General features: G+C 44.2%; 1 protein-coding gene across 3 annotated transcripts in view; it reads left to right on the plus strand.

Moving 5' to 3' along the window:
• LOC141084081 (transient receptor potential cation channel subfamily M member 7-like) overlaps window positions 1–23,193 on the plus strand; it is a 166,054-nt gene that overhangs the window by 68,595 nt on the left and 74,266 nt on the right. For 2 of the 3 annotated variants that reach the window (XM_073568497.1, XM_073568498.1), the window contains exons 11-20: window positions 3,893–3,993; window positions 5,405–5,539; window positions 5,643–5,660; window positions 5,982–6,035; window positions 7,092–7,232; window positions 8,817–8,951; window positions 10,196–10,476; window positions 11,204–11,432; window positions 12,435–12,590; window positions 13,656–13,790. In XM_073568497.1, coding sequence (XP_073424598.1) covers window positions 3,893–3,993; window positions 5,405–5,539; window positions 5,643–5,660; window positions 5,982–6,035; window positions 7,092–7,232; window positions 8,817–8,951; window positions 10,196–10,476; window positions 11,204–11,432; window positions 12,435–12,590; window positions 13,656–13,790 — 1,385 coding nt within the window. The remainder of the gene's footprint in view (window positions 1–3,892; window positions 3,994–5,404; window positions 5,540–5,642; window positions 5,661–5,981; window positions 6,036–7,091; window positions 7,233–8,816; window positions 8,952–10,195; window positions 10,477–11,203; window positions 11,433–12,434; window positions 12,591–13,655; window positions 13,791–23,193) is intronic. The other variant, XM_073568499.1, reaches the window with a different exon arrangement.

The raw sequence follows: 23,193 nt of genomic DNA on the forward strand, positions 1-23,193 counted from the left end.
GGAAGGTCCAGCACGTGGCACTTAAAAGCCGCCCCAATGACTAGTTGCTCCTGTAGGAGGGAGACTAGCTGCCTTCTACCCAGCCTGGTCGCTGATCTCTAGTAGCAACTGGATACTGGGGGTGATAGCTGCGGGACTACGACTAGAATTCTCATGGGTTCCCCAAGATCGATTTAAGGTCACTCCACTCAGGTCTTCCACATCAGAACAAGCTGCCCTGTTGACCGAGGTTCGTGATCTATGCCGCAAGAATGTCCTAACAGAGGTTCCAGAGGGAGAAAGGGGGAAAGGTTTCTACTCCCCTCTGTTCCTGGTCCGTAAGCCAGACAGCTCCTTCAGGACTATAATAAATCTTAATGCCCTCAATGAGTTTCTGGTCATACGTCCGTTCAAAATGGAAACAATCAATTCCACAATAAAATTGCTGTTTCAAAATTGCTTTATGGTGGTGTTAGATTTAAAAGACGCCTACTACCATATACCCATTCATGCAGCTCATCAGCGCTTCCTCAAAGTGGCGGTTCAGTTAGATGGGTCAGTTCAACATTTCCAATATGCGGCCCTCCCCTTTGGGGTGGCAGTCGCTCTCCGGGTGTTTACTAAAGTTATAGCGGAAGTTATGGCCCATCTACGTGAATGAGACATTCTAGTAGTCCCCTACCTGGATGACTTCCTTATTGTAGGCAGAACGGCGGAACATTGTTTGGAACAGCTTCAAAGGGCGATGTCTGCCCTAGAGCGGTTAGGTTGGTTGCTTAACATAAAAAAATCTGGGTTACAGCCGATGAGATGTCCAGCAATTCTTAGGCCTAATCCTAGATTCTGGGAAACAGGCATGCCGTCTGCCTCCGGAGAAGCTTGTTTGCCTACACTATCAGGACCTGAACGCTTCCAATAACCCCACCATGTACCTCAGGAAAGCCATGTCCCTTCTGGGTTCCCTCTTGTCCTGTATCCCGGCAGTCCAGTGGGCACAGTTTCATATAAGGAAACTACAGGGCGAGGTTTTATTACATCAGAGTCCTTGGGGGTTACTTGGAGGGCCAGCTAACCTTGTCCCGAAACACAAGGGAGTGGTGGCTAGAGAATGATTTATCCAGAGGGGTACCCTGGGAGTATAACATAACCCGCATAGTCACCATGGATGCTAGCCCTTCCGGTTGGGGGGCTCATATGGGTGAGATTCTGGTCCAGGGCCTATGGGAGCATCATCAGATAGAAATGTCGTCTAACCTGAAAGAATTGACAGCAGTGGAGCAGGCAGCTAAAAAGCTCCTTGTGTATCTACAGGGCCATCACGTACGAGTGTTCTCCGACAATCAGGTCACCGTGGCTTATATCAACCACCAAGGCAGGACTCGTTTCAAACTCCTGATGAATGTAGCAGAGCGGTTGTTCCAACTAGCAGAGCAGCATTTTCTATCTTTAACAGCTCTACATATAAAAGGGAAAGAAAACATCACGGCAGATTTCTTAAGCCGCAATCTGCTAAAGCAAGGAGACTGGTCCCTAAAAACCTCCATCTTCAACCTGATTGTACAAAAGTGGGGACAACCAGAGGTAGATCTCTTCGCCACCAAGGAAAACAGGAAATTAAGACAATTCTGCTCCCTAAATCCCAGAGAGAATCCTCTGGCGGTAGATGCTTTTCTGATAAAGTGGGACTTCAGGCTAGCCTACGCCTTCCCTCCCCTATCTCTACTACCCCTGGTGATGAGGAAAATCAGAAAAGACGGAGCAAGGGTTATAGTTATCGCTCCATTTTGGCCCAGGAGGGTATGGTTCTCATGCCTCAGGACCATGTCGGTGTCCGATCCTTGGGTTCTTCCGGACATCCCGGATCTCCTATCCCAGGGCCCAGTTTTCCATCCTCAGGTGGCTGGCCTACATCTGACGGCGTGGAGTTTGAACGGTCACTGCTAAAAGATAAAGGGTTCTCCCCAGGCCTGATTAACACCCTACTTAAAAGTAGAAAAATCATTACTACCAAAATTTACGTCAGAATTTGGAAGAAATTCCTTCCGAACTCAGGAGGCGTCGCTGGAGATTCAGCGCCTATAATTCAAATGTTAGACATTCTATAGAAATGTCTGGACATGGGGCTTTCCACCAGTACCCTTTAAAGTACAAGTATCAGCCTTGGGGGCCCTCTTCAGCTGCAACATCGCGGGTAATTACTGGGTCAGTAGATTCATTAAGGCCGCAGGTAGATCCAGACCAGTAGTGAAGGATAGGTTCATGCCTTGGGACCTGAATCTAGTGCTTACGGCTATGACGGAAGCTCCATTCGAACCTATCCCATCTGCTTCCATAAAAAAACCTGTCCCTCAAAGTAGCCTTCCTGGTAGCTCTGACATCAGCTCGCAGAGTAAGCGACATCCAGGCATTATCTAGGTGTCCTCCTTATTTACAGTTTAAAGACGATAGGGTAATACTTAGGCCTGATCCAGCGTACTTACCTAAGGTAGTTTCTAGCTTTCATAGGACACAGGAAATAGACCTTCCATCCTTCCTCCCTAATCCAGCTAATGAGAAGGATAAGAAACTACACACCCTGGATGTTAGGAGATGCCTCATAGAATATCTGGCAGTTACTGATCCCTGGAAGAAAGATGCCCTGTTTGTCTCCCATCAAGGCCCTAGGAAAGGTTATAGAGCGTCAAAAAATACACTAGTCAGGTGGATTAGAGAGGCGATTTCATTAGCATATACCTCAAAAGGCAGGTCGGCACCTGGGAAGCTGAGGGCGCATTCCACCAGAGCCATGGCGACCTCGTGGGCCGAAAGATCGGAAGTCTCCATTGACCAGATATGTAAAGCGGCTACTTGGTCCGAGCACCTTTTATAGTCATTATAGGCTAGACCTGGGTGCTTCTGCAGACCTCTCCTTTGGTGTAAGGGTGCTGCAGGCTGTAGTCCCTCCCTAAAGTAGTATTACTCTCTGTAATTCTCTCAGGTGGTGCTGTCATGGACGACCGAATGAAGTCTTAGTTACTCACCGGTTAACAGTATTTTTCGGAGTCCACGACAGCACCTGTATATTCCCTTCCCTTAGTTAAATCGGGTGTGCACATCTTCCTCTTGTATATGTCCACCGGTGATAGATAATTAGGTATTGATAAGATTGTACATAAATCATGCCATTAACCTTGGAGGTCCTCTTATGCTCTATAATCCATCTGATGCGTGGGAGAGTTGCCGCCCTTTTGTATCTGTAGGTTTCCTGTTCCTGAAGGGCGGATCCCCTCTCTCAGGTGGTGCTGTCATGGACTCTGAAAAATACCGTTAACCGGTGAGTAACTAAGACTTTCCCAAGACTTTAGTGCCATCTTTGTGTTGTCAAAAACTTTCAAATTTTTGCGTAGGTATTTGTACGGTTTTTGCTCCTTTATGCCAAAAAAAGTGGAAATGGCCTTGACTAGAAATACAGTTAAATTGAGATGGCGAGATGTCTGGATCTGAGGATTTTCAACATGGCAGCTCTTGTGAGGTGTTTCTAGTATGCAGTGACTAGCACCGTCCAAAAGTAGTCTGCGTAAAGGAGGACAAGCGGGCAGTCAGTGCAATGCTCTGATCAGGGGTCTGCTGGGAGGCCCTGGCTCCTAGCACACCTACCACCGAGCCAATGCCTGTAGCCACTTTATCTCTGTACTTCTGTCAGGTAGAAATGATTGCACAAGACTATAGGTGTGCTCAGAGCTACTCATAGACGTGAATACCGGGCTTGGCTGATTCTGCTCACTTTGTTTTCTTGGGATGAGGGAGATGAGCTGATTGTGGACACTTTTGGCATCTCCTGGCTGAACATAAACGTAACCTGTCTGATCAGTTGCTCATATGATTATAGTGTTGACTATCAGCGCTAATTATTAATCACTTATTTTCTGTGCAGGAACCAATGCATCTGCATTGGACCAGCTGGTTTTAACGCTGGCATGGGACAGAGTTGACATCGCCAAGAACCATGTGTTTGTCTATGGACAGCAGTGGCTGGTGAGTATGCAACATACTATGGGCTATTAACTATAAAAATATATAATGGTCATCAAAGGGAACCCGAAGCAGCCTGAATAAGAAGTCCCCCTGCTTTACTGCAGCCATGTATGTTTGAAGTCGCCCGGAGGCCATGCATCTCGGATGATTTGTCAGCAGCAGGTTTCTCAGTCTAGACCAGCGTTTCCCAAACTCCAGTCCTCATGGCCCCTAACAAATCACGTTGTAAAGATTTCCTTAGTAATGCACAGGTTAGCGAATCTGTGTCAGTTTCTGAAAACATGGGGGGCTGTGAGGATGGATGGGGTTTGGGAAACACTGGTCTAGTGATGAACCTGGGAGATGTCACCGGGGACCGACCTCTTGGACTGAGGCATATACTTTGAAAAGCTGGCAGAGAACTATGTCCTAGCAAATCCCACACATCTCTAATAATGCAGCTAGTGCCGTGTCTGATTCATTGGTAAACTGACGTTACCAGAGACGTGTATCGCACCTTGCTCATCCCTTCTTGGATTTGAAGAACCTGAAAGAACAATCCACTGGAAAAAAAAAAGCTTGGATTTGTTGTCTACAAAGTTTTGTATAATTTAATAGTTATCAGTTAGCAAACTCAACTCATGGCTTCCTTTCATTATAGCAGTAAGTTATATAAAATGACATAACCTCTAAATATATTTGACTGGACACCCCTTGTAATGCACAGGATACTACAGATTAATTGCAGTCTGATATGAACCTTCAGCAATGGTTAGAGCAGTGAGTGATGTCGTTTCCTCAACTCCTACGGTAGAGATTAATAAAATGCAAGCCTTATTACCTCCTGTGGTGTTAATGGGTTATTCCTACTTTGGTCACCTTCTGCATCTAGAGATGGGCGGGACAGGTGACAACGTCTACTAATAATTGCCCGGATGCCTCCACGATCGTCTGCTTTCGTGCTCCTGCCCCATTCTAATGTATAGGACCATTGCTTGATATTTGCTGATCACACAGGCTTTCTGGGTGGTTTCAGTAGTTGTGATGTTACCTGTATTGCTCACGCCTCAATGCAGAAGTTGGCAGAATAGGACTAACTTTTTTTATGGTGAAAAGTATTTTCTTTTCTTTTTGTATGCAAGTAAATTAAAAGGAAATGGTCAGCAGGATTTCACACCCCAAACTTTATGTATGTATAATGTACAAAAAATGTTTCAAAGACCAAGTCCAGCAATACCTTTTACATGGCCAGTCCATGCCTCCACTATTGAGACCCCAGTGTTAGAATTGATATGGAAATTACGCTGACGTTGTATATGTAAATGTATCTGAAGCCTCTGTCACTCCAGCTCTATTCCTCGCCCTCCTCCTGTTTGACTAATTATCTTTAAGAGCACTGTAGCTCACACTCATCCTGAGAAAATTCCTGCAGGTTGGTGCCCTGGAGCAAGCCATGCTGGATGCACTTGTAATGGACAGAGTTGCATTCGTGAAACTTCTCATAGAGAATGGAGTCAGCATGCATAAATTCCTGACCATCCCTAGGCTGGAAGAGCTGTATAACACCGTAAGTTACATTTTAGTTCTCTGGAATGAACTAAGAAGCTGTATAACTCCTGAATCTAATTCCCATCAATTGTGCTTTGCCATGCCATCCGTACACTTAAAAGGGAAATGATCATGCAAAGGTATCTATTTTACTCTTGTCTCTTTACTAGTTAAAACTACGTGCCCTGTATTTTCAATGCAATAAAAAAATACCTTTTAATATTTTTAGTGGAATGTTTAACCCTGTCAGCACATCATAGCAGAATTTTTGCCTTTTCACTCTTGATCAGTTCCCTTTATTACACTTACAAATTGGTGTTTTAGTTGGCACTTAAATGCCTAGTGTTGTGATAACTTTCCATCTTAATTCCAGTTTATGATGTCAGTAAATATATGAAAGATTGCCATATATTAACTGAAGTCATAATATAACTCACATGTATTTCTTTTCTCCGTTAAAGAAACAAGGTCCTACTAACCCAACTCTGTTTCATCTTGTCCGAGATGTTAAGCAGGTAAATTCACATTGTCTCCTTTTGTGTACGGTCATATCCTTTTTCTTGTTTTTTGTTGGGCACTAGTAAAATGTTATGTTAAAGTGTGCCTAATGTCATTTCCTTTCTATTGATGTGCTCTAGAGTTTCATGTGTACTTTCTTATTAGGGAACCATCCTTAGTTTCATCACCTGCATATCCTAAACCTTCTGAGTTCCCTCAAAACCTGTTTACAATACTACAATAAATTGGAGATGGAGGGAAGGTGATTACGGGGGCAGCTTCCCTATGAGAGGGAAAAAAAGTAGGATGACATCTGAATGGCTCCGCAATGCCCAAGTAAAACCCACCTGTCCCGCACGCCAGCAGCTAACAGTTTCTGGCTGCATACATCGACGTCCAAGCACGGATGGTCATAGTCAATATCTGGCCAAACACCAAATATGCTTCACCTGCGAGTTGGCACTTCATGTTTCTCGGAGAGTGGGTCATCTTTGTTGGGTGTTTGTGTTTTTGGTTTTTTTTTTTTTTGAGAATTATAAAATATTACAGCAAAATCGGGCCAGACACGATCGTCAATTGCAGACATGACTGGCTCAGTGTCCTGATCAGCATTGTGAATGGATGCCAGCACTGTGACTTTAGTAATTGTTAATCCATAAATTCTGCTACTCCGACACTTGTTTCCACATGCAGAACTGGTTAGTAATCTTTAATGATCCCAGAGCTAGAAAACTGAGGAGCAGTCATGTAAAAGATATACATTTACTATAATGTTTTGGATACTCTTCAATATCCAAGATATTATTCTGTTATAACCACCTAGTCCAGACCAAAGGGCTGTTTCTCTATATTGTGACGTGTCTTAGAACACATTTTCATTTCAATTCTGAGCCGATGAATGGGTTTTTGCCCTGTAGATCTTGGCACATTACTAAAAAAAAGAATTCCAGTAGGCTTGGCCAAGGATAATTTAGGACAGGCTGTTAGCACCACTCTGATTTGATTCAATATACCTGAAGTAGATCTTTAAAATTTGTTATTGTATATATTTAAATCTGCCTTGTTGGTTTTAGGGTAATCTGCCACCAGGTTATAAAATTACTCTGATTGACGTTGGTCTTGTCATTGAGTATCTGATGGGTGGTACCTTTAGATGCACATATACCAGGAAGCGCTTTCGAATAATTTACAACAATCTTCATGCTGGGAATCGGGTAGGTATCTGCTTTGTGTAAAACGTATGACACGATACCACTGTTCTTTTTTTTTTTTTTTCCTCCTCATGATCCAGACAATAGACTTTAAAAATGAAGCAGAAACTTTAATTTTACTATTGCTATCTTTTGGCATTTGCAGTAGCTAAATATCTTGCAGTCCTAATCCACTTAACTGGATATGTAGAAACCAAGAAGAGATCTGGTAGCACAAAGTAAAATACACAAAGAACCCAAGCCCTTGTGCATATTTCTGTGAAGCCATTTTGCTACTTCATTATTCTCTTACTGCTACATGTTGATTAGAAAATGCTTGGTGCTTCTATCAAGTGTGTGTTAAAGATATCTTTGGTGATTTATTGATTTTATTTATTTTTTTAACACCTCACTGAAACTGCCTGAAATCTTTCAGTTTCTACTCTGAGCTTTAAACTTCATAATAGGCTGACACTTTGCTGTCACTTTTTAGTTGTTCCCCGCATCACAGGAATGAATGGCAACCTCTATATACAGATAAGATTACATAAGCAGGTGATGATCACAGCTCACCTTCTCTTCCCTCTCCCTAAGCATTGACCTCTTCAGAGGTTTAGAGCATGTCCAGAAAACCCTCCCTTAGGGCACATATCCAAGTGAATTGTCCCCCATGTGCTGACCATAGACTTGAATGGATCTACACACAACCGTGCAGGAGATCCGTTAGATTCAGAGAATGACCTATTCTGATCCATGTTTGCTGTTCAGACTCTGCCATACAAGGCAGTGGGAACCAAGAAACCCAGATACAAGTCTGAAGGCTTCCAATTTTCTTCGTTGTCTCCCGGGTCAGTTGCTTAGTGATCAGTTTGAATAAAAACTTGTCGCTTTCGATGGGGTCAATTTATTGTCTTTGGAACAAACTTTTCTTCAGTGATAAAAAAAATTAACAGATGGCACATGGATATACCTAGGATGGATCCTAAAGAAAAGTGTTTTCTCCTGGATAGTAAAATTCACGTGTGTATTGAGGCCTTAGCCAGTGATCATCTTTAGTCTACGGGTTCACGTGGCTGCTGTTAAGCTGGCAAAAAGACTTCCTATAATCATTTGCAAAAAAAAAATAGAACAAAACATTGCAACTAATAAATCAGAAGAAATAATTGTCCATATTTGGATTTGAATCCGTGAAACTTTTTTTTTTTTTTTTTTGTGGATTCTCTTCTAAACCCATGCACATATATTGTACTGTAAATCGCTGCTGGTTGAGGTGCTGAATTCTTGTGTGTAAATTCCCCCCGACATTGGGCCAGGATCTCTGTGACAGCCGCTACAGCATAGCTCCACTGCGGCCCTCTCTGCAGCCAGGCTATCGCTATAAGTTCTTGAGTCAAACCCTGTGGACCTGAGGCCAGTCCACTGCTCAATCCTGTTCTATATATGCAGTACTCTCCTTTTTATATGGCCTAAATTTACTCTGATTGTTAAATGACTAGAGACCTGAAACTAGACTTAATGCAATGAACGGATTTTGAGCCAATGTTCTCAAGTCTTTATTACTTTCCCATCTACTGAAAAGACGTGTGTTCATGGAATTATATTTTACAGCGTTCTGGCAGAAACACTTCAAGCAATACACCCCAAATGCATAAAACCCACGAATCATTTGGAAGCCGAGCAGATAAAAAGGAGAAGATGAGACACAATCACTTCATAAAAACGGCCCAGCCTTATAAAGCGAAGGTAAGGTTCTGTCGAGCTGCACTTTACTACCCAGGCGGAACAACATCGGACATTATTCTGCTTACATTTTTCATATGTGCCTATGCTGATTTTCAATCATCACTTCCACACCAGTGCCCCTTTTTAATAGTGTTGGGGCAGCAGTAGGGAGATTGGTGATGTTATCTTTTTTGGAAATTATATGGAATTTTATTAAGGGGAAAAACATATCATTCACATGACAGCTGCAGCCTATCACTGACCTCAGCGTTGATGGATGTAAGTGACCTGGATCCTGTGATTGGCTGCAGTGGTCCCATGCATGATGAGCTGGATGTGATCACTGCTGCAGTGTCAGCAAGGAGTCCAGTGGTTGTTATGGGTAATTTGTTCCCTTAGCTGTGTTTTAATGACTTATTGGTTTAGTTTTGGGACGTTGTCGCTTACGTGTCCTTAAAAGACAAGCTGACATTGGAGTAGTCTTATTCCCCCCCCCCCCCCCCACTACCAATCTGTGATGTGTGTTTGTGTGTAATGAGTGCAATAAAATCCACTGCCTTCTGCCGTTTCCAGCGCTGCTCCACTCTCGCGTCATGTGGCTGCGATCTCATTGGATGTCTGGATCACATGGGCTCCCATGTGACCTGTTACCATAGACAAAGAGGTTGTGTTATGCACCATTGATCTAACATCCCCCATTGTGACAGCATGAATCCCAAACAAGCGAAACGTGCGTTGGGGATTGCATTATTCGTCTGACAGCCTAAGTCTTTTGCCATGCAGGGGTAAGATCTGTTGATGGCAGTGGCTTTTTGGTATCGCCACTTGGCCTGACATATTATAAAATGCTGCTTAGGTTTGTCTATGTTGACAAGTAATTCTTTCTTTGATCTCTCTACTAACTGGCAAACCAGATAGCTCCCTGTATACTGGTCTAATATTCCATGTTGGCTTATCATTCATACTGTCTGACCTTTTATTTTTCTATGTATATTTTCTGAGGTTGTTTTTGCTTATGGGGATTACAGTTGTGCAAAACTCCGGCTGTCACATCGTTTGTCTTTTCTATACACTTTAAGATAATTGCTACCTTTTTTTGATTAATAAAAATGTTCTAAAACTATTAGACTCCGGATTCTCCTGTTCGATATATTTTGTTGTTTTTTTTTTTTTTGCCTATGATATACTGCCCCAAATCGTGATCCTATATTTCACGACGAACATGCTGCTTGGTTGTTTTGTGTTAATACTGGTTTGTTTTGTAGCAAGATGCGTCATCTGATGAGGGGAAAAAGAAAAGGGTCAAGGATGAGATTGTGGACATTGACGATCCTGAAATGAAGCGTTTTCCTTACCCATTTAATGAGCTGCTGGTTTGGGCTGTTTTGATGAAGAGGCAGAAAATGGCGCTTTTCTTCTGGCAGCATGGGGAGGAGTCTATGGCTAAAGCGTTAGTTGCCTGCAAATTGTGCCGCTCTATGGCTTATGAAGCAAAGCAGAGTGATGTTGTGGATGACACTTCAGAGGAGCTGAAAGAACATTCAAGGTAATTTCTTAAAATTACATTGGGCCTATCATTTTGTACATTGACAATGCTTTCATTTTTATGACCTCACACCACTTTATAGAAGCAAGCTGCTAAGGTACTTGTTACCGAACATGGCAGATTTGGCTCCTGATAGCAGCTGGCAGAAGACTCAAGACTACATTGCATGTCTGTAGGAGGCTTACAACTTGGAGAAGATGCCAGGAGCCGAAGCTGCCTTGTCCAACTTATTATTGTGATCATAGGCCCCCCCATAAACATTAGACTAATGTCAGCTGAACCCTCTGATAACGACTGGTTAGGCCAAAAGTATAATGTGTATAAGGGCCCAGGACAAATGATCGTTGGGTGAGATGTTGAACGGGCATGTCCAATTTCAGACTGCCGATTACTTTATTCTGACAAAGATAAGCCATCACTATACGTGTTTTGAGGGTGTTCTCATAAAGAACACGGGCTTTCGGTTGACCACTCCTGAGTATGGATGAGTTGGATGAGAAGCCTGCCAGTTGAACAATCGGCCAACAGCCGTCTGTGTGTGGCCTCCTTTAGAGCCTGGTCCACCATTATCAAGATATTATGTGTCTTTATACTTTAGATAGTAATTCACTAATGTTGGTAAGGAAAACCCCTATAAATGGGTATGGTCACGTTTATTGACTTGATAACCCATTATTTTCTTGATGTATTGTATTAACTCTTTTTTTTTTTTTTTCTTTTTTTTCAGTGAATTTGGACAACTAGCAGTGGATTTGCTAGATCAATCCTTCAAACAAGATGAAACCATGGCAATGAAACTTCTCACATACGAGCTGAAAAATTGGAGTAATTCTACCTGCCTGAAACTAGCTGTATCCTCTCGGCTTCGCAATTTTGTTGCACACACTTGTACTCAGATGCTGCTGTCGGATATGTGGATGGGAAGATTAAACATGAGGAAGAATTCCTGGTATAAGGTGGTACTTCTGATATTATTTTTTTTTTTTTTTTGTTTGTTTGCAGTATCTACTATATTTTATTTTACAAAGTATTTACATTTTTTAAAAAAATCTTATTTCATTTATTACACCCCAAAGTTGAGTGTTATGGTCTTTAGGAAGAGATAGCTCACAAGCCATATACTAGTGTTTGCTCATTCCTTGTAGTTTTCGCTGTAGCCTTGTATAGTACGGTAATAACATTGGCAACTATCATGCTTATTTGTCCACATGCCTTTTCCTTTTGAAATTCGCTGTGATTGTTGACATCTGTCTAATAAGCTGCTTTCTATATGATACATTGGAGTTATGTAGACATGTCCAGTGGTTAAACATCCTTGGCTTCGAGTTTTATTGCAAATTCGTTAATAGTAATAGGTGTGTTTTGTAAAAATATCAACAAACTAGTGAGCACGAGTAAAGCCCACATACAGAGACACACTATATAAGCCCGACGAAACAAAACACAGTGCTAGCTAGTGTCATAAAACATACAATTAATTGAAAATATTAAAGCAATACAAGGTGAACAAAGATCCAAAGTGAAAGCAGAGTATCCAGAAATGGGGGTCACAACTATGCACAAATTGCACAGAGTATACACACAGTGGCGTCAGCCAAAACTCTCAATTTTTAGCAAGTAGAATAGTATGTGTCAATGACAAAAAAGAATACTGAGCATGCATAGTACTTGCATCAGGTGATGCACCTAACTAGGGTAGTATTTGGAGTCCCCACCCCCCTACCCAACACGCGTTTCATCCAAGCTTCGTCAAGGGGATTCTCTGTTTTGTAAAAAGCTTGAAAAGTCACGTTTATTGCCTTTTTACTTTTGTACGATCTAGTGAGAACTAAAACATAAAATTGATCTCACTCCATTGTGTAATATTTCATCTATGCGATTGAAATATAAACGGTCAGCATTAACAGGACAATGATGAATTCTTTATGACCTATTTCTATCTTTTTGTGATATGTTAGGTGATTCTGAGCATTTTGATCCCTCCTACAATTCTCATGCTTGAATATAAAACAAAGGCAGAAATGTCCCATATACCACAATCTCAGGATGACCATCAAATGTCAATGGATGACAGCGAGAATAATTTTCAACATGTACCAGATAATATTGCTATGGTATGTATGAAACCTTACAGGCCATCGATTACCAAGTTCATGTTGCCTTGTCTGTGTATAGTATGGGTTAATGACCTTGAGCTGCAGCATAAAAAGCAAAAGGAGAATTTATACTTTCTACTCTGGGTTATCAGTCGGATATGCCAGCTTCCTGCAGATGTGTTAGACTGGCAGCTCCCCGCCTACCAGTCCTGTTCCTATATGCAGATAGGGAAAAAATGAAAGCCTTATTGAAGGTTAACTGATGCCAACTGTTGGAATTCACCCATTTTCTTAGTTTTAAAGAAGCACTCCTCCTCCCATCAAATGTTATATCCTTTTAATATATTGTATTCATCATAATATGCAGCACTGTGTACTTATAGTTGCTCGTTTTGCCTTCCTACTCAGTAAATTCTTCTTTTCTTTGCTTTATATAGAACAGGAAGTATATGGTCCCTGCATTTATCATTCCCCTTCCTCAATCCCTGACCCAGCTGCTACCTTCTTCGCCCTGCCAGGGACTTCTGCAGTGACTTGACTAGTGCAGGGAAAACAGACCCCTTGTTTCTACATAGATCTTAGAAGGGTTCAGTCAGTTTTTAATCACGTGATGTCATATACCTAATGGAAAACAGAAGAATTAACTGAGTAGAAGAGCAAAATGAACAATTGTAAGTACACAGTGCTGTATAATATGATTGAAATATATGAAGAGGATACAAACATTGATGGGAGGAGCGCTTCTTAAATATTGGACTCATTGTGTGGTCTGAAAATAAAGAGAACAAAATATTCACCACTGGATCCCCTTCCGCGCTCTTCTGGAGCCCATCAAGGTTTCTGGGCAGTAGATTAGTACATCAGTATATGATTCTTTACAGTCTTAGAAAATAGTGTGCCTGGTTTTAAAATATTAAAAGGGGTCTTCAACCCCCTTTTTAATAAGATTCTCCCTTTTTTTTTTTTTCTCTTCTGATCAAATATCTGGTATATTTTTGCATTTTTTTAATATAGCAAAGGAATAAAGCAGATTAGATTTTTAGTGAAATAATGGTTTGGTGTATGACTTATTTTTCTCTTTAGAATGTATTTAGGGAAGTTGTTGATACCGATGTGAAGACTGAAATTGAGACTCCAACAAAAACCCGTCGCCTTCCCATCACTCAGAAGTTTTATGCCTTCTATCATGCACCAATCGTGAAATTTTGGTTTAACACAGTGAGTATAAATAGCCGTTGGAAACAATATTTTTGTCCTTCTGCCTTTTGCTTCCTAGTACATCCCCATTTACAGTGACTGTGACATGAAGTTTTTGTTTTAAATTTCTGCATTTTCCCCATTTGCTATAGTACTTCTATACATATTATAAAACTGAAGGGAAAAGGAAGTTTGGGGTCCCAGATGTAGATGGATATCTTTCAGTTTACAGATAAACATCATTTACTTGCAGAATAGTTATCTTTCTGATTGGGGACTTGACTGCTGGGGTCCTAGGAATGGGGCACTAAAATGTCCCATTGGAATGTAGTATTATTATTATTATTATTATTATTTATTGTTATAGCGCCATTTATTCCATGGCGCTTTACATGTGAGGGGGGTATACATAAAAACAAGTACAATAATCTTAAACAATACAAGTCATAACTGGTACAGGAGGAGAGAGGACCCTGCCCGCGAGGGCTCACAATCTTCAAGGGATGGGTGATAATACAGTAGGCGAGGGTAGAGCTGGTCGTGCAGCGGTTTGGTCGATCGGTGGTTACTGCAGGTTATAGGCTTGTCGGAAGAGGTGGGTCTTCAGGCTCTTTTTGAAGGTTTCGATGGTAGGTGAGAGTCTGATATGTTGTGGTAGAGAGTTCCAGAGTAGGGGTGATGCGCGAGAGAAATCTTGTATGCGATTGTGGGAAGAGGAGATAAGAGGGGAGTAGAGAAGGAGATCTTGTGAGGATCGGAGGTTGCGTGCAGGAAAGTACCTGGAGACGAGGTCACAGATGTATGGAGGAGACAAGTTGTGGATGGCTTTGTATGTCATGGTTAGGGTTTTGTAATGGAGTCTCTGGGCAATTGGGAGCCAGTGAAGGGATTGACAGAGGGGAGAAGCTGGGGAATAGCGGGGGGACAGGTGGATTAGTCGGGCAGCAGAGTTTAGAATAGATTGGAGGGGTGCGAGAGTGTTTGAGGGGAGGCCGCAGAGCATGAGGTTGCAGTAGTCAAGGCGAGAGATGATGAGGGCATGGACTAGGGTTTTTGCAGATTCTTGGGTGAGGAATGAACGGATGCGTGAAATATTTTTGAGTTGAAGTCGGCAGGAAGTGGAAAGGGTTTGGATATGTGGTTTGAAGGAGAGATCAGCATCAAGGATTACTCCGAGGCAGCGAGCTTGTGGGACTGGGGAGAGTGGGCAGTCATTTACTGTAATTGATAGGTTCGTAGGCGGGGTCACGTGAGATGGGGGAAAGATGATGAATTCTGTTTTGTCCATGTTGAGTTTCAGATATCTAGTGGAGAAGAAGGATGAAATAGTGGACAGACATTGAGGGATTCTGGTTAGTAGGGAGGTGATATCTGGTCCAGAGATGTAGATCTGTATGTCATCAGCATAAAGATGATACTGAAAGCCATGAGATTCTATGAGCTGTCCCAGGCCAAAGGTGTAAATAGAGAACAGCAGGGGCCCTAGGACTGAACCTTGTGGGACTCCGACAGATAGGGGGCGAGGTGAGGAGGTGGTGTGTGAGTGGGAGACGCTGAATGTCCGGTCTGTTAGGTATGATGAGATCCAGGAGAGGGCCAAGTCTGTGATGCCGAGGGATGAGAGGGTCTGTAATAATAGGGAATGGTCCACTGTGTCAAAGGCAGCCGACAGGTCCAGGAGGAGGAGGACAGAGTAGTGCCGCTTGCTCTTGGCAGTTAAGAGGTCATTGGTGACCTTAGTAAGGGCAGTTTCAGTGGAGTGGTGTGACCGGAAGCCAGATTGTAAGCGGTCGAAGAGGGAGCAAGAAGAGAGATGGGAGGACAGTTCAAGGTAGACGTGTTGTTCCAGTAGCTTGGAGGCGTATGGGAGAAGTGATATAGGGAGATAGCTAGATGCAGAGGATGGGTCAAGAGAGGGCTTTTTGAGGATAGGTGTGATGGAGGCATGTTTAAAGCTTGAGGGGAAAACACCAGTTGTTAGTGATAGGTTGAAGAGATGGGTTAGGGTTGGGATGAAGACTGTGGTGAGGTTTGGGATGAAGTGGGATGGGATCGGGTCGAGTGCACAGGTGGTGAGATGTGATCTTGAGAGTAGAGTGGAGAGTCGATCTTCTGTAATGGTGGAGAAGTTGGTTTTGAAGGTGGAGGGCTGGGAAGTCGGGAGGAAGGGCTCTGGGGGTTGTTGACCAAAACTGTCCCTGATGTTATCAATTTTCTGCTTGAAAAATGAGGCAAAGTCTTCAGCTGAGATGAGTTGGGAGGGAGGAGGTGCTGGGGGGCGGAGGAGAGAATTGAAGGTGTTGAATAACTGTTTAGGGTTGTGAGACAGGGAGGATATGAGAGATGAGAAGTAGGTTTGTTTAGCTGTGGCGAGTGTGGTCTTGAAAGTAGTGAGGGACTGTTTGAATGCGATGAAATGCTCGTTGGAGTGGGATCTTTTCCATCTGCGCTCAGCAGCCCTGGAAGCTCGCCTCAGCTCTTTGGTCAGGCTGGTGTGCCAGGGCTGTCTGTTGATTTTGCGAGTTTTGGTATGTGTAAGTGGGGCAGCGGATTCCAAAGCTACAGCTATTGTGGTGTTATATAGAGCGGCAGCGTCATCCGCATTGTGTAAGGAACTTATATCTGTAAGAGGGAGGAGGGATTCGGAGAATGAGTGTAGGTCAAGGTGTTTAAGATTCCTGCGAGGGTGTGAAAGTTTGTGGGGTGGGGATTGTAGACATGGAGTGAAGAGGGAAGAGAATGTGAGCAGGTTGTGGTCAGAGAGAGGAAGAGGTGAGTTAGAGAGGTTAGATAGGGAGCAGAGGCGGGTGAAGATGAGGTCCAGTGTGTGACCATCTTTGTGGGTGGCTGTAGAAGACCATTGAGTGAGGCCGAAGGAGGAAGTGAGAGATAGAAGTTTAGTGGCAGCTGAGAGGGAAGTGTCAATGGGGATGTTGAAGTCGCCCATGATGATAGTAGGGATGTCCGCGGAAAGGAAATGAAGTAACCAGGTGGTGAAGTGGTCAAAGAAGGTGGTGGCTGGCCCTGGGGGGCGGTAGATGACAGCCAGTTGGAGGTTGGAGGGGGAGTAGATGCGCACAGAGTGCACCTCAAAGGAAGGGAGGGTAACAGAGGGTGGCAGTGGGATTGGGGTGAAGGAGCAGGTATCTGACAGGAGAAAACCAACTCCTCCACCATGTTTGCTGCTGGGGCGGGGGGTGTGAGAAAGGTGGAAGCCGCCATACGAAAGTGCAGCAGGAGAGGCTGTGTCAGAAGGGGTGAGCCAGGTTTCGGTGATGGCGAGGAAGGAGAGTTTGGTAGTAACAAAAAGATCATGGATGTAGGAAAGCTTGTTGCAGACAGAGCGAGCGTTCCACAGATCTCCTGTTAGTGGGACTGGGGAAGCGGGGGCTGGGTGAATGGGTATAAGGTTGGAGAGGTTACGGAAGGTTGTGATAGAGCGTGGATGGGAGGTAGAAATGACTGTGGGAATGTGGTGAGGAGGACCAGGATTTGGAGAGATATCACCAGCAGTGAGAAGGAGCAGAGAAAGTGTTAGCAGGTGGGAGCAGGAGAGGGCATGAGGGGGCTGTCTGTGTTTGGAGACAGAGGATTGTATGTTAAGGAACAGTTTTGAGGCGGAGGTGAGGTGGATGGGGAGGATTGAAGAAGAGATGAGCAGTTCCTTACTAGGAGTAGGGATTAGGGGAATTAGCAGAAAGTGAAGGATTATTGGGGTGAAAGTGAAAACAAACAGAAACATTGTTTACAGTGACTGTGTCCAGTTACCTTCAGTTCCCTTCTGGTTCAATTCTGGTTTTAATTCTTAAATTAATCTTCACACTGTATGTAGTAGTGACCTCTTCATTATTTACTGGACTGCTGGAGATTGCAGTGGAGCGCCCCATTATGAGGATTGTTCTAATGTGTAGGTGATTAATTTTAATGATGAAAATAACCATTTCATGTGTATCGAGATAATTGTGAAAAAGTAGCTTCTATATTTTGCGGTGAAATTAGTTATTTTATAAGTCAGACACTTGTTGAACAAGCACTATTCCTATAAACCTTTTTATCCTGTTGCAATCAACATATTATATAGCACTGTGTACTTAAAATTGCTCATTTTGCCTTTCTACCCAGTGAATTCTTTGTTTTCCATTTTAGACATCACATTATTAAAAACTGACTTAGCTGAATCCTTCTAAACTCAATGTAGAAACAGGTTATCTTGAGTGTATGCTGCTGTCGCTAGGAGGCTGACACTATGCAAATAAGAAAGTTAGCTCCTCCCCAGCAGTATACACCTACCGACAGGCACAAAGTACTCCAGTTTTTGCTTAGTGTCTGTAGGAGGTGGACCTGGATCTAACACCAGATCTGCAGTGTTTTTGCATTTACAGGTTTTGTGTGTGTTTATTAATCTTTTTCCCTTTCTTTTTATCGCCACCTTCGGGTTCGTCACTTCTGAATATAGTCCTTGCGCTCGGTGATCGCCTCCCATGGAGCCGGGGGAGTTTCTTTTCTCTGTGGACATTCAGGAGGCTTATCTGCACGTTCCTGTTTGTGTACAGCATCAGAGGTTCCTTCGGTTTGCCATACAGGAGCACCATTACCAGTTCACGACCCTTCCATTCGGTCTGGAGTCCGCCCCCAGGGTCTTCATGAAGATCATGGCAGCGGTCATGGCCATCCTTCGTTTCAAGGGGATTCTCATAATCCCTTATGTCGACAATCTCCTGGTCAAAGTCACGTCTCCCTGAGACTGCGAACATAGCCTCCAGATCACTCTGGACACGCTGCGCCGTGGATAATCAACAAAGAGAAGTCGACCCTCATCCCAACTCAGCGTCTTGTGTTCCTGGGCATGGAATTTGACACCATCCAAGCTCAAGTCTTCCTTCCAAAGGAGATATTCTCATCCCCTCAGCAGGGGATCAAAGCCATATAGCACTCCATCCCTCTTCCCCATCGATTCTGCATGAGAGTCCTGGGGAAGATGATTGCCTCCATGGAAGCAGTGCCGTATGCCCAGTTTCACATCCGCCTTCTCCAACTGGCCCTCCTATTTATCTGGGACAAGAGTACAGTTTCCCTGGATCATCCGGTGCTTCTACCCCTCAATGTGAGGCAGTGCTTCACTTGGTGTACGCGATCCGCTTCTGTCCTGCACGGGAGGTCATTTCTTCCTCTTCGATGGCAGATCATTCTCACCGATGCCAGTCTTCAAGGTTGGGGAGTGGTTTTCCTTCATCTCACAGCGCAGGGTCGCTGGGATGCTCAGGAAGCCCTCCTTCTAATCAATCTCTTGGAGATGACGGCAATTCTTCTTGCCCTCGTCCGCTGGCAGTCCCTCTTCGCGGGCAAGCCGGTCCGCATCCAGTCGGACAATGCCACTGCCGTGGCAGAGGTAACAAGGATTCTACGTTGGGAGGAAAGCCATGTTCCCACCATATCAGCCTTTCACATTCCAGGAGTGGACAATTGGGAAGCCGATTTTCTGAGTCGCCCGGGAGTTGCGTCAGGCGAGTGGTCTCTCAACCCCGCTGTCTTCAACCAAACTTGTCAGAGGTGGGGCTTTCCGGATGTCGATCTGATGGTGTCCCTAACGAACCACAAGGTTCCCCGGTACGTAGCCAGGTCCCAGGATCCGGTGGCAATCGGTTGCGACGCACTGGTGATCTTGTGGCCCCAGTTCCACATGCCTTATCTGTTCCTGCCTCTTCCCTTGATACCGAGAGTCGTAAAAAAGATAAAGGCAGAGGGGGGGGTCCATGTGCTGTTAGTAGCTCCAGACTGGCCATGCAGGGCCTAGTATGCAGAGCTAGTGAACATGCTCTCGGACTTCCCCTGGAGGCTTCCAGACTGTCCAGATCTTCTCTTGCAAGGGCCCCTCTTCCACCCGAATTCTCCGTCTCTGAATTTAATGGCATGGCCGTCGAGGCCGCGGTCCTGAGACACAGGTTTTTCTCGCAAGGTCATACAGACCGTGATTAAAGCAAGAAACCCGGGTCTTCACGCATCTATCACAGATGAGAAACTGGGTCTGAGCAGAAAAAGTAAATTAATGTGCATGCAAAATGTAATTGCATATGCAATTACATTTTGCATGCACATTAATTTACTTTTTCTGCTCAGACCCAGTTTCTCGTTTGTTTCACTGTGCATTCTGTGCATATAAGGGTGTGACCGCCCTGTCTGAGTTGGAAAATCCATCCTGTCTGGCCCATAGTATTACTGGTGGTTCAGTCCCTCTGTCCTTGTTCACATTTACGTCACTTGACAAGTGGAAAGGTTTTAAATACAAGAGTTAGGACTGTCCCACAAGGGTTGCCGTGACGTGGCGGGATGGCTTCTACATTATTTTGATCAAAACTATGTTAACTAAATACCCTTATTATTACTATTATTACTACTTTCATGCAATTTTTGCAATATATTGTTTTACTTTTTTATTCCAGGATATCTATCACAGATGTTGGAGGTAGAGTTGAGCGACTTTGGTCGGATCGGGTTTCGTGAAACCCGAATGAAACAAAATAAGTTTCAGATGAAACTCGTCCGACTAGAGCAAAAAAAGTCGGAGTTTCGTCCGACTTTTATTTCCCATTGACTTGCATTGGGGTCGGGTTTCGGACTAAACTCCGACTTTGTTTTGCTCTAGTCGGACGAGTTTCATCTGAAACTTATTTTGTTTCATTCGGGTTTCACGAAACCCGATCCGACCAAAGTCGCTCAACTCTAGTTGGAAGGCCTTTCGGTGCTGTGAGGACAACAGTTTGTTTTCCATGACCTTTTCCCTTCCCACCGTTCTCGGTTTTCTACAAACGGGTCTTGATTCGGGCCTTTCCCTCAGTACCTGAAAGGGTCAGGTGTCCGCTCTGGCTATTCTCTTCCTATAGGATCTGGCTTCCTTTCCCTAAGTCAAGACCTTTCTTCAGGGCGTCGTTCACATAGCGCCTCCTTACCATTCTCTGGTTGATCCATGGGATCTCAATCTTGTCCTGGGTGCCCTCCAGCATGCGCCTTTTGAGCCACTTCAGGATATTTCCTTTTCCCTCCTCTTGTGGAAGGTGGCCTTCCTGGTCGCCATCACCTCTGTTAGGAGGGTCTCCGAGTTGGCAGCATTGTCCTGCCGTTCTCCTTTCCTGATTCTGCACCAGGATAAGGTGGTCCTCCTCAGACCAATGCCTTCTTTCCTGCCAAAGGTAGTTTCTACCTTTCACAGCAACGAGGACATCGTCCTCCCTTCTGGGTGTCCTTCTCCAGTCCATCCCTTGGAGAGATCCCTCCACAAGTTTGACTTGGTCAGGGCTATTCGAGTCTACCTTGCTAGGACGGCCTCTTTCCGTCAGTTCTATTCCCTGCTTGTCGTCTCTGAAGGTCGTCGAAAGGGCCTACCAGCGTCTAAATCCACCATCGCTCGTTGGATTCGTTCAGCGGTTCTGGAAGCATACCGCTTTCAGGACAAACGGCTCACTCTACTCGGGCCGATCGGAGCTTCCTGGGCTGTTCGTCACCAGGCTTTGGCCCTGCAAGTCTGCAAGGCCGCATCCTCGTCTTCTCTTCATACCTTCATGAGGTTTTACAAGGTAAATGCTGATGCAGGCCTGGGTAGGAAGATACTACAGGTGGTGGTTTCCCACCGGCCAACCTAAGTTCACTTTTCTCTACATACCTTTCCAACCTGTGGGACTGCTTTGTGACATCCCATGGTAACCTGTGTCCCCCAATGACGAGAGTAAGAGAGGGATTTTTGATACCATAAAATCTTTCTTGGAGCCTTCATTGGGGGACACGGCACCATCCCTTAATGTTGTACCGTGTTGGCCAGTGTGCCGTTGTTTGGTTGGTACATAGGTTGAGTTCTTATATTTGCTCCTACTATTGCTTTAGCACCAAGTGGAGTACTTTGTGCCTGTCGGTAGGTGTATACTGCTGGGGAGGATCTAACTTTTTCTTATTAGCATAGTGTCAGCCTCCTAGCGACAGCAGCATACACCTAAGGTCAGGGCTGCCACTAGGAATTTCGGGGCCCCATGCTGGCAAAATTTTTGGTGCCCCCTTGAGACTCCGCCCTGGCTCCACCCCAGCACCGCCCTCCACCCCTTGAATTGTCCACAGTCCCACCTCTCTTGGTAAAACTGCACTTCTCATCAATCACACATTCACAGTTCCCATTACCAGATCTCACATCTAGCCAGCAGCTCTTCTTTTGGCCAAAAGATTTTTTAATCTGCCACCACGACAAGGTAGACTCTTTTGGCCAGGCCATACTCTACTCTAACCTATTAAACATTTGCTAAAATATCCAATACAATTTAGGTGTATTTTTTATTTTTCAATTTTTAAAATGACCAATAATATCACATCCAAAGGGACAAATACCACCGCACCATGTCCAGACCACATTACCATCACATAGTGACCTATAATACCACATACATGGAACAAATACTGCAAATATAAAAAGAGAAGCCAGCGCTGCCGTTGGTCAGAACGCATAACATGAAGTGCAATGCACATATTAACATCTAACTGTATTCCATATGAGACATTTGGCAAAATATTGATCAATAAATTGAGCCACCCCGCCGCGCCAAGGCAATCTTATGTGGGGGGTCCTACTCTACATTTTTATTATTCACTGTGCCATTACAGCATCCTGAATATTTTAAAAGCAAGACCATATCTATTGCAAATGTACCTGAAACATGTCTGAATCGCTCCCATGCAGCCAGATGAAACAAGTGCAGATAAGGGCCAACCAGGTCTGAACAGAGACATCTCAGGTTAAACCTCCACACACTGCCCGACCAGCAAACACAGATGAAGGGCGATGCAGGCTCAGACACAGGTGCGCAAATTAAATAATGCCTGGGGCAGGGCGGGGCTGCTGTGTGTGTGTGTGCACAGCAGCCTAGATCCATCACAATGAACACAGCAAATATGGCGAACATAACCCAGCGTGTGATGGATCTAGGCTGCTGTGCACACACACAGCAGCCCCGCCCTGCCCCAGGCTTTATATAATTTGTGCACCTGTCAGCAGTCTGAAGAGTTAAAAATCTTTGCTGCTTCAGTGCTTGGTAGTCAAGTGGGCGGTCCTATTCTGTGACTTACAGCTTTCCATATAAGAGTGTGTTTACGGAAATAGCGGTCAATCCCCGATTAGGACCTTCCATTTTACTAAGCACAACCCCTCCACACCCGCAACCCATCTTTTATCTCTGTCAGCTTTTATGGACTGTGAATGTGTGACTGCGCACCCGCTTTTTGCCGTGGATTTGTATCGGTCGCGTTGCTGCTTGCATTTTCCCCTCTTCCCACTCTTCAGAATTCCTGTTATAACTCCAGTACAGACATGGCTTCTCTTTTTTTTTTTTTTTTTTTTTTTTATATAATGTATAACGTTGCTGCTTTAGTCTGCTTTGCATGGTAATTT

The sequence above is a fragment of the Dendrobates tinctorius genome, unplaced genomic scaffold, assembly GCF_039654945.1.
Source record: "Dendrobates tinctorius isolate UK_male_01 unplaced genomic scaffold, ASM3965494v1 ptg000022l, whole genome shotgun sequence".
NCBI lineage: Eukaryota > Metazoa > Chordata > Amphibia > Anura > Dendrobatidae > Dendrobates > Dendrobates tinctorius.